The 12,101-nt window shown below is 33.8% G+C and overlaps 1 protein-coding gene across 1 annotated transcript; it reads left to right on the plus strand.

Annotated features, from left to right (window-relative positions):
* The first annotated feature begins 5,887 nt into the window (after positions 1 to 5,887).
* Positions 5,888 to 9,405, plus strand: LOC112743681 (pyruvate decarboxylase 2). The gene is made up of 6 exons (XM_025792980.3): positions 5,888 to 6,809; positions 7,542 to 7,705; positions 7,811 to 8,461; positions 8,541 to 8,658; positions 8,755 to 8,943; positions 9,049 to 9,405. Exons 1-6 carry the CDS (start codon positions 6,297 to 6,299, stop codon positions 9,217 to 9,219), a joined length of 1,806 nt encoding a protein of 601 aa, XP_025648765.1. The 5' UTR covers positions 5,888 to 6,296; the 3' UTR covers positions 9,220 to 9,405.
* The last annotated feature ends 2,696 nt before the right edge of the window (positions 9,406 to 12,101 follow it).

The raw sequence follows: 12,101 nt of genomic DNA on the forward strand, positions 1-12,101 counted from the left end.
GAGTTTCATCATGTTGACAGAGTGAAGAGAAAGTTCAGGGGAAGTAGCACAGGCCAGCAGATTCAGTGAATATCGACGAGTATCTTTTCAAGATGACGAGTGGAGATGACTCCTAGTGGCCTGATATGCACTGTCAGTGGTACGATTTATTCAGGGGCCGTAACCAACTATAGCACTTGGTTACCATCAATGGCCACCTGATCTTCGTTCGACACAGGAGTATCTCACCTGGTAGCAGTAGTCATGTAGAGTTAGATTTCTGACCATATTGACGACCTTCATCACAATGTTGATGTCATAAATCCTTCCTAAAATAAAGAGCCTGATCCAACATCTCACGGGATAATGTACCCAAAGTATCTAAGTACCAATTGCAATTCTCATTGCTTGGACTATACGCTGCATTTATACGGTATCTCTTATCCTCGGCTGATTTGAACCGTGAATTAAAGTTTGAAACCATGTGATGCAGTACGAATGATATGCCGAGGGAAGATGCCATCCACTGTGAGGTGCATTTAGGCCAGCGCAAATGACCTACGATCTATCTGATATGATAAGAATTCCAGGCTGCAGAGTAACATGCTATCTCGGATTTGAAAGGAAAAACGACCATGACTCGGTTGTCTCATACTCGACTAATGCGAAAGCTATGGGCAGAATTTTGTTATTACCACCTTGAGCCACAGCAATTAACAGCACGCCCCCGTACTTTTTGTACAAGTGTGTCCCGTCCACAAATACAAAAGACTTGCAATGCTTAAATACCTCAATGCATGGAGGGAATGCCCCAAAGACCTTATCGAATTGGCTCTACTCTCCATCAACTATGTCTCCGTTGTAATAAAAAACAGCAACGCAATCTTGAATCATACCTGGGAGGCATTCCTGCAAAGCTTGTAAGAGGGTGGGTATCCTGTTGTACGACTCTTCCCAGTCACCATAAATCTAAGCAATCGCTTTCTTCTTCGCCATCCACACCTTTCGGTACGATGGCTTGAAATGGTAACTCTGATGCACCACACTTTGCAATACCGGGATAGACACTGACGAATCAGTCTTTATTATAAGTAACACGACTTTGAAAATCAAACTACTATCCAACTGAGCATGGTCCTGAGACATGATTGGTGCCAAATAGGTGTATGCTCCACCAAATCTACGCACCTCCCTACAAATTACTCGTGGATGTCAATGTTTAGTATAACACATAATTAACGTAATAGACTTTAATTCATCCAAAATAAATCGTAAAATATACCAATAGTTCAAGTTCTAGCGTAATGCCACGCGAAGACTCTATTGATAACCATTGGTGAATTGCTTGCAACGACAGTGGTATTTAAGCCTATCCAACTCAAAAACTCTATACTTCTCATTCCTTCGAATATTATAATTTTTCACCGCCATCAGAACTGCATCACGGTTCCTGAACTTATGGTCAACTCAGAATTCTACCCCACCATCCGTATTGTAATCATCCCCTTCACCGGCATTGAAAAGATCGTACGGCTACATTGCGTCCAAATTCAAAGTGTTATAACGATTAGGAACTTCTAACAATCGAGAAATGGGTAAATGGGGAGGCAAGAGAAACCGAGCACTACTACCTATGAGAGTCTCCAACACATACTCATCAGAGGAAAAAGTATCACTAGACGACTCGGATCTGGCAACATAAGTTGAATCGCCCTAACTGTCTTCCTCGTCGGCACTATCATGAGGCTGGGCGCAGTGGATTGGTGTTGCATCTAGCGGGACAACTTTAGGACTCGAAGGAGACGGCCTACCACAAACAACCGCGTCACACACCACAGCATACCACTCCATCACTTGTTGTGGCATTAGTCGTGCATGTACGTCAAACATTACTCTCACATGTCGATCTCCATCAATCCAAAATAACCTCTTGGTTAAATCTACTGCTTGGAAGCGCATGCATAAATCTATATGCAACCCGCCCAACCTCTTTGGTACCTATTCCCGCGTATTGTTCAGTATGACCCATCTTTAGCGGATGTAGGGTATCAACTCGGTTAGTGCGCAACATCAGAGTTGAATCAGACTCGAAAATCACTCATTCATCATCGTGTTTTACTATCCCATTGGGATAAACCACAAAAAAAAAGAAAAAAACGGATTATTCTCCATGAGAACAAAACGAAAAGAAGAGAAAGAAAAGATTAATTTGTAAATTGTGAGGAGATGGTTGAGGGATGAGCTCTATAAATAGAGTTATTCTCCAAAATATCTTGGGTGCCTCCTAAACCATAATACACATATTTCGGGTACTGCGAGCCAAATTACACGTTTGACTATATTTCGGATGTTGAGGCCCAAATTAGGCATGTTGCACGTATCTCGAGTACTGAGACCTCCTTCTGAATTTAAACGTATCTCGGGTGCTCAGTATTCGATCTTCCATGTAAAACATATCCTGAATGTACCCAAGATATGTCACGGTGTCGTCCGGTCACAAAACGGTGTCTCAAACGCCGAGATATGCACATTTGTTTATCTTACCTATCAACATCCGAAATATGTAAGGTTACACATTTAAGTAAGTACTTCATGTTTTATGTATTTTCATAATTATATATTTATTTAATTTAAATAAAAAAATATCCAAATCTTTACTTTTTTTTTCACTTCTTTTTCTCATTCTTTTTATTTCTAAAATGTATAGAACGTTATTGTTATTAATTTATTGTGATAGAGAAATAATATTAGATCAAAATAAATTTGTTATATTAAATTTGAGTAAAGGATATTTTCGTCCCTAACCATTGAAAAATACTTTTAAGTCCGTGACGTCCTTAAAAACTAGACGGATCAGTCCTTCCGTCTAAATGCTTCCGTTAGACCCAACAAAAAAGCTGACGTGGCTCCCGTAATGCTTGTCACGCGTACGCGTCGTATGTCAAACTCCCACTCACGCGTACGCGTGACCCAGGCGTACACGTCGACATGAATTCTCCACTTCACCGTAAATTCTTCACTTTGCATACTTTTTTTCCATTTCTTTTTAAGCATTCTTGCCTTCAAAACTTTAAATCACTTAAATAAACATATCAAGACATTAAATGGGAGAAAAGTAAATTAAATTTAGCAATTTAGGGTGTGTTTGACTTAGCGTTTGAAGCATCAAAGGTAGGTTTAGTTGTTTTGAAAGTTTCACTTTTTAGTTTGGGTATTTTTTCTTCTTCTGAACGTGATTCTGTTCTTCAACCCAAGTTTAGTTAAAGCTAAAAATGATAGCTTTTGCGTTTACATTTTCACGTTAGATTGAAATTTATTTTCTATTTTCCAATTTTATCCTTCATTGTTCATATGATTATTTTTGTTGCTTTTTTTTATAATATTTTTTCTCTAGTACTCTCTCATAGATATTATCATTTTTTATGGAATTCTTATTTTTTTTGTTTATATACATTTTTTACTTATTATTTTTTTTATAGAATAATAATAGTAAAATTATAACGTACTAAAAAAGAGTACTAAGAGTACTAAAAATATCTATATAAAAATATCATAAAAAAACTTTTAGATATATTTTCATCATTGTCAAGATAAATATTTAATTTTTATTATTTTTAGTACTCTCTTTTATAATTGTAATTTTCGTGTACTATATTTTAGTATAATTTTTTATTGAGAGTACTGGAATAAAAAAGACAAATTAAATAAAAAATCATAGGTAATAATAAAATCATAAATGTTGGATTCTAAAATAATATTAGTAATAAGATTATTGAGAGTAGTGGAATACGAGTACTATGTAAAAGAATACTAAATTAAAAGTATGCAAAGTGGAGAATTTATGGTGAAGTGGAGAATTCATGGCAACGCGTACGCGTGGGTGGGAAGTCCATGCGTACGCGTGACAAGTATTACGGGAGCCACGCCAGCTTTTTTCGTTGGGTCTAACGGAGGCATTTGGACGGAGGGACAATGATCAGGAACGAAAATATCCGCAAAAAAAAAAATGAAAGACAAAAATGTCCTTTATTCTTAATTTTATTTAAAGTTTAAACGTTTTTTTTTGTCTACATACCACTTGAAGTGAGATAGTTAATAACGTTAAAAAATTTTATTTTGCATGTCATAGATCAACAATACACGATATGAATAAAAAAATTTATTATAAATATTCAGTAAAAATAGATGGCACTATTTATTACAAAAATATTATTTTATTATTTATTTTATACTTTTATCGTATTTTTAAAAAATAAGAATTGATTTCTAATTTTGTTTGTTAGGGAAAATTTGCCGAATTAAAAGCCGAACTACATTTGAGGCAAAAGAAATCTTAGTAAATAATACTCTTTTATTTTTTATTGAAAACAATTATTTTTTATTTATTTAAGAAAAAAAAACACTAACATTAACATCTTACATTCTTACCTTTACAAGGAGTTTCAAAACTTTCTCAAATTAGACCGACACACCAAAGTTTGTGATTCTGAGGACATATGGTTTCTTGCCAATTTGCCATTGAAAAGAAAAGAATGTTTAGTTTCATTTCTCACCAAAATCCAACTTCACTTTCGCCCTCTAAATTCAGCAGGTAGGTATAAGGGGAAACAAATGTAACAATGCCATTGAAAGCAAACCACCAAGTCGCATTCAACAGATATCTCTCGTCTCCTCCCTCTGTGATCTTTGCCGAACACATACCATATTATGTGTCCACACTCCACATACCATATTACGTGTCCACATGTATTAATAATAAATTTAAAATTTGTTATCAATAACAATTAAATTCATTAACCAAATTTAATATTTTATTGAATTATATTATAAGTGAGAATAAGTCAAAATCCAATAATCTAAATAACACGAGACTCACACTTTAGTATTTAATTTAAACCAAATTAGTTGACATAATATTTTAAAATAATATGCAGAAAGTCATATAGTTAACAAAATGTTATATAAACATCCAAATTTAACAATTATTCATGATAACTATATAAAAAAAAATGTTTCAGTGTAATTATAAAAAAATCAATTATTTACTTAACATTTTTCAATGTACAAAAATAACTGAAGATACTTTCTATGATATTAGTTAGGAGATGACAATGTGTAGGAGAATGAAGACATGAGTCATGAGACAATTCCCACTCTTCACTCTCAAACTTCTCCACATCTGCATTCCTGAACTTCTGAAAATTTGTTCTCTCCATCTTCAATTTCCATTTTCCACCAAATATGTAATTCCATCGATTTCTATGAGATTATTCTAAAAAAAGAAAAATATAATATATTAAGATAAAACAAAATTAATATTTTTCAATCATGTTATTATATATATATTAACATATTACAAATTAAATATAAATATTAAATTATCAAATTTGAAACAAAGAATGTATTATACTTTTAAAAATAAAATAAGTATTATAGATGTTGCACAATTTTCATCTGAAATACATTTTAAATTTATAGTATTAGAATATTTATTATAAAAATTGTTGCTATTAAAATACGAAGTAATATTTAAATTGGTCTCTAAAATTATATTTATGTTTTAATTTAAAATTTAAAGTTTTGATTATTTTATCTTCTAACTTAATATTTGTGATTTATATTAATTTTTTTATCTTATTTTTATTGTATAATTATTAATGGAAGGTTGAGATGAACTATTTAAATAACGACTAAATTTTTTTTACCTCAATTTACACTCTATAATGCATTTAATACTATAATCATAATTCTACTTTTTGATTTGTATTTTAATATTAAAAAAATTTTAAATATGCAAATCAGACCCTAAATTTTGTCATCCGTGCAATTCCATTCGATTTGTGAATTATAATTTTAAAAAATAAAATAAAATTATGTCGATATCCATAAAAAAAGTAAAAAACGTACTAACAATCCATACCAATGGATACACCTAATGAGGATCTATTAGCCAAAAAAATTAGCCAAGTTGTACACGAGAGTAGACCACCGCCAAGACCCAAGACCAATGTCCCAAACAGGGGCAGCACAAAACCGAAAACCAAAAACCAGCACCCTGTATCTCCTCTTTCAGTTTTACCGCCACCACTCTCCCACTCTTCACACACCATCACAAACCCACCACCCTTCTTAGTTCTACATATAAAACCCCCTCCTTAAACCACACTCTCCTCACCAAGAATTCAAACCACAAAGAAAAAAAAAAAAAAGAAATACTTCAAAGTTAAAAACAACCAATCATTCTCTCATTTTCATTCTCCTTCGAACTCTCACTCTCACTCCACCTCCCCAAACCGCCACCGTCTTCCACCGCCGCCATGGACACAAAGATTGGATCCGTCGACTCACACAAGCCCCCAAGCAACGACATCATCTCCTGCGCCAACAACAACTCCACCTCCGTCCCCTCCACCGCCATCTGCTCATCGGAGGCCACACTCGGCCGCCACCTAGCCCGCCGCCTCGTCCAGATCGGCGTCACCGACGTCTTCTCCGTCCCCGGTGACTTCAACCTCACTCTCCTCGACCACCTCATAGCGGAGCCAGGCCTCAACCTTATTGGTTGCTGCAACGAGCTCAACGCAGGGTACGCGGCAGATGGCTACGCGCGGTCGCGTGGAGTTGGCGCGTGCGTTGTGACGTTCACTGTTGGAGGGCTTAGTGTGCTGAACGCCATAGCTGGAGCTTACAGTGAGAACTTACCATTGATATGCATAGTTGGTGGTCCCAACTCTAATGACTATGGAACTAACAGGATTCTTCATCATACCATTGGTTTACCCGATTTTTCACAAGAGTTGAGGTGCTTTCAAACTGTCACTTGCTTCCAGGTACCATTTCTATACTCGGTTGGTTTTTTGAAGCTCGAAGTTGATCGGTTCAGTTGGAATGTATTCCATGGTTTAGTTTTTTGGTGTTTTTTCTATGTAACTTTTATTTTTTTAAAGATTCCCTTAGTTATTTTATTATTATTTAAATATTTTTTGTTATGGGGATGATTCATGAAGTTTGAAATCTGGGGTGTTTTGCTTTTGTGATTATTCATCGGAGTTGGACATGGGTTTGTTGCTGGTCCCCTAGACTTTTCCTTTATTTTTTATGGAGGTTTTTTGGGTGATTAGACGATGTGAGGTTGAGACTAAACTTTTGAGTTTTGGCTAAACTTTTAATTCACGTATTCACAAAGACATGTTGATGCTGATGATGTGAGGAGCCATCCTTTTTTTCTTAAATTTAATTTAAATGATTGCTTTCTTTATTTTCTGGTTTTGGTGTTGGATGTGAAGTTGACGGGTTCTGGTGATTGGACAGAATGGTTGGTATGGTGATAGATTTGGTGAATAATTTTGGAATATTCCTATGACGGGTTTTGGCATTATGTGAGTGTTTCACGAAGTTTGGAGTTTATGCATATTTGGTTATTGTGGTGATTTTTCATATTATGTGAGTCTCTATACCACCACATTGATGATCTGTTTTAGCTTTCAGGGGATTTATCTGATTGTGCTGCAAACTTTTGTTGAGTTGCGATCTAAATGGATTTTGGTCATTTTTTTTTATAGGCTGTGGTGAATAACTTGGATGATGCTCATGAACTGATTGATACAGCAATCTCAACCTCATTGAAAGAAAGTAAGCCTGTCTACATAAGCATTGGCTGTAACCTATCCGGTATTCCTCACCCCACCTTCAGTCGAGAGCCTGTTCCATTTTCGTTGTCCCCCAAGTAATTTCTAATTTCCTTTGTTCTCGTTAATCATGGATTGGTTTATGAAGAATCTAATGGTGATTAATCTTATCTGATCCCTGTTTTGTTTGGCGTGTTTTGCAGATTGAGTAATCAGTTAGGATTGGAGGCAGCAGTGGAAGCAACTGCTGAATTCCTTAATAAGGCAGTGAAACCGGTATTGGTGGGTGGTCCCAAGCTGAGAGTGGCGAATGCATGTGAAGCATTTGTTGAGCTCGCCAATGCCTGTGGCTATGCTCTTGCCGTGATGCCATCAGCCAAAGGGCTAGTCCCCGAGCACCATCCACATTTCATTGGAACCTATTGGGGTGCTGTGAGTACCGCATTCTGTGCCGAGATTGTGGAGTCTGCTGATGCATACTTGTTTGCTGGTCCCATTTTCAATGACTACAGCTCCGTGGGGTATTCCCTTCTTCTCAAGAAAGAGAAGGCAATCATTTTGCAACCTGACCGAGTTGTGATTGCGAATGGCCCTGCATTTGGGTGTGTGCTCATGAAGGATTTCCTCAAGGCACTCGCAAAGCGCCTCAAGCACAACAATACCGCATATGAAAACTACCACAGGATCTATGTACCTGAAGGGCAACCGTTGAAGGCTGCACCAAAAGAACCTTTGAGGGTTAATGTATTGTTCCAACACATTCAGAAGTTGATTTCCAGTGAAACGGCCATCATTGCCGAGACAGGTGATTCATGGTTCAACTGCCAGAAGCTGAAACTTCCCAAGGGATGTGGGTAAGTAGCTAAATGAATGTGATTCCAAGTGTTTTTGGTCTCGTTGTCGATTGGGTTGATAACAAATTTTTGTCAACAGGTATGAGTTCCAAATGCAATATGGGTCCATCGGATGGTCAGTTGGTGCAACTCTTGGTTATGCACAGGCTGTCCCCGAGAAGCGAGTGATTGCTTGCATTGGTGATGGAAGCTTTCAGGTCTGTCTTGATGTTTTTCTTTTATAACATTCCTCACAGTCTTCTGATGAAACCAACGCTCGAACTGATTTTGATTCTCTTCAAAATCCTTTGCAGGTAACTGCACAGGATGTATCAACAATGCTGCGATGCGGGCAAAAGACTATAATCTTCCTGATCAACAATGGTGGATACACAATTGAGGTTGAAATTCATGATGGGCCTTACAATGTGATCAAGAACTGGAACTACACTGGGTTGATTGATGCAATCCACAATGGTGAAGGAAACTGCTGGACTGCCAAGGTGAGTTTTGTTGCAAATGTAGCACATTCTCTTTAGAGAAATTTTTAATGATAGTGTATATTATAATACCCTAAATTTATCCACCGATGCATGATTTTATTGTAGGTGTTCTGTGAAGAGGAGCTCATAGAAGCAATTGCTACAGCAACTGGACCAAAGAAAGATTGTTTATGCTTCATTGAAGTGATTGTTCACAAAGATGACACAAGCAAAGAGTTGCTTGAATGGGGTTCCAGGGTCTCTGCAGCCAACAGCCGCCCACCAAATCCTCAGTGAAAACTTCAGATTCAATCCATTATCACATTTGCTGGAATAACCCGCTCTTTTACCAAATTTGTTGGATTTTGTCAACTCTTACCTGTACGGAACTTGCTTTTGTTAGTTGCATAAATTTCTTGCAGTGGTTTTCTGTAAATTCATTCTCTCTAGATAAATAATCAAAATCATCACTTTTTTGTTGTTGCTTGGTGGCTTCAGTAGTCTTGTGTTTCCGTCTAATGTGAATCTATTGCATGTTTCTGGTCTAGAACGGTTTGCTAAATATCTACAGGAGGACAAGTTTTGTGAAACTAATTAGGCAACTTGTTTCACCGAGTCACATCAAATTTCGTATTCACCATTTGTAATTCAGACAGAATATGGAACATAGAAAGAAAAGTATCTTCCTTCACTTCGTAACATTGCATAGTTGGTCTCGATTGAAACAATGCAATTGGTATCTTTGTGCTTTTTTTTTTCTTTTTATTTATTTATGGAAGTGAAGGTCTAGTTCTACAATTATATTGTAATTCTATATTTAATATACTGTAACTTTTAACCTAGGAAGCACCGATACGGATACGCTGACGCGTTTTTTTTTATATCTTTTTATAATTTTTTTTATATCTTTTTATAAAAAATTGGATATGTTGTGAATTAAAATTTAAATAATATATTAAATTAATAAAATATATTAAATTAATAAAATATCATATTATAAATATAAGAATAAATATAGTGGCATAAAAAGGTTTTAAAATTATGTAATTATTAAAAAAATAAAAAATTTTAAGCTAGTGAGTAAATAAGCTACCAAAAATAAACGGTAAGTAGATTTAGATTTTGATTTATTAATTATTTTATTTTTAAATTTAAATTTTAATTTGTTTTAATTTTAGAATATTTTAAAATTAGAAATAAAAAATTAATTAATCGGACATAAAATCACAAAATCAATTGAAGATTTGCAAAAAGATTCGTCTCATGAACATCTGAATAGAGTCGGACTCGTTCGAATTTGTGATAGCTCTACCAAAATTCTGTACCGCAAGAAGACACATCGCCGATACGCTCGTTTGAAATATCCACCACGTGTCGGCATCGGATTCGCATCCCACACAGATACGCCGGCACCATGAGAGAATCCGTGCTTCATAGCTTTTGCCTTTTTAACACAAAAATATATTGATATGAGAGTGGTTAAACATTTTGATTTGATTAAATTGTTTTGACATAATATTTTAATATCTGAACAATCGTCATGTATTAATAAAGCATTTTACATGTATTATAGTATTAGGTGTTCTAGTAATTTTAACAATCATATAAATTTTATGATTGAGATTAATGATTAAAAATATTAAAATATCTTACATCACGGTACTAATCCATAATTTTGGTAAACAACTCAACTTCATAACCAATCTCAAGGACATAATAAATCAACCACGAGCAAGGTAGTAGTTGGTAATTACTAATTAGGGATGGCAATGGTAATCATGATATTATAAGTCGCATGATTGCAGCATGTGGAATTCTTTACTTAATTATTGAGTGATGGAATGCTTAGTCATTAATTATGGGGAATACGGAATTTTATAAACATATTTGTTTATGTTAGATGTTATATATCTTATTAATAAATATTTTATATTATTAATTGTTGATAAAAATTATTAATGGAATAATAGAAGAACACAAATAATTAATTTATAATCTTTAAAAGTGTAATTTAATTAATAAAATTTTTAGAAATAAATTATTTTTTAAATTCATCTTTATGAAGTCAAAATTTTTTCCGTCCACCTACTTGACCGCTGATGCATTATTCCAGCTTCCTATATTTTCGGGTAACTGAAATAAACACATATTCGTTCTATTGTTTATTTATTTGATACTTTTTTCTCAAATAACAAATTAATGATAAAAATATGGATATTATATTATTTATGTTTAGATGCAATCTAGTAGTCCTATATAAGCTAATAAGTTCCACACCAGAGATAGTGAAAAAAGCTAGCAATTTAGTACGTAAACACAATGATCATAGAGATAGCGAAAGAAGTTATTTGTTTAATACCTGAACTCAATAATTATATATGATGGATGTTGCTATTTTTGTTTTATTCTTACTTTACACTTTCTTAAACTATTTGTCTTCCAGTTATGGTTGGTAATAATTGGGAATGCCTAATTTTTTTTTTACTTCTTTACGAAAACACTTTTATTTTATAATAATAAAATAATATTTATCTTTAAAAAAAATCTAGTAGTCCTATATAACATGACCGAGAACTAGGTATGTAGTGTTTTACTTAGATTTTGTTCGATTTAAATAAATAAATTATCAATTAAATTTGTATAAAAATTTTAATTTAGAAAATAGATATAATTTTTTTTGTAAGTTGCTCTTAAGATTTATATATTATACAATAATACTAAAACTGTAAAAAATAATTAGTGTAAGGAAAAATATAGGTAGACAATAAAAATATTAATCAATGCGAATAATATATATATTGGATGTTCAATGAGTAATTTAGAATGTAGTGTGTTTTACTTAAATTGGGCCAATTTTAGAGTCCGTTGTTCCCATTGTTTAATAAAGTCATTAAGTTAATAGTTTGTAAAAAGCAAAATATAGGAAAGAACAAGTAAATAAAATAAAAAAGTGAGACAATAGGAGTGTTTCGATATAAAAATTATCAAGCAGTAACAAAAATTTATTTGAATAATACTACACATTCAAATTTTTTTATGAACCAAGTTCAATCAAGTTAAACAATAAGACTTGAAATAATGTTAATTATAATTGATTTTTGTTATATTAGACAAACTTAGTTGAATTTGGTTAACAAAAAGACTTAGATATATAACATTATTCGAGTGTAGAGATTTAA

Source organism: Arachis hypogaea, chromosome 14, assembly GCF_003086295.3.
Source record: "Arachis hypogaea cultivar Tifrunner chromosome 14, arahy.Tifrunner.gnm2.J5K5, whole genome shotgun sequence".
Lineage (NCBI taxonomy): Eukaryota > Viridiplantae > Streptophyta > Magnoliopsida > Fabales > Fabaceae > Arachis > Arachis hypogaea.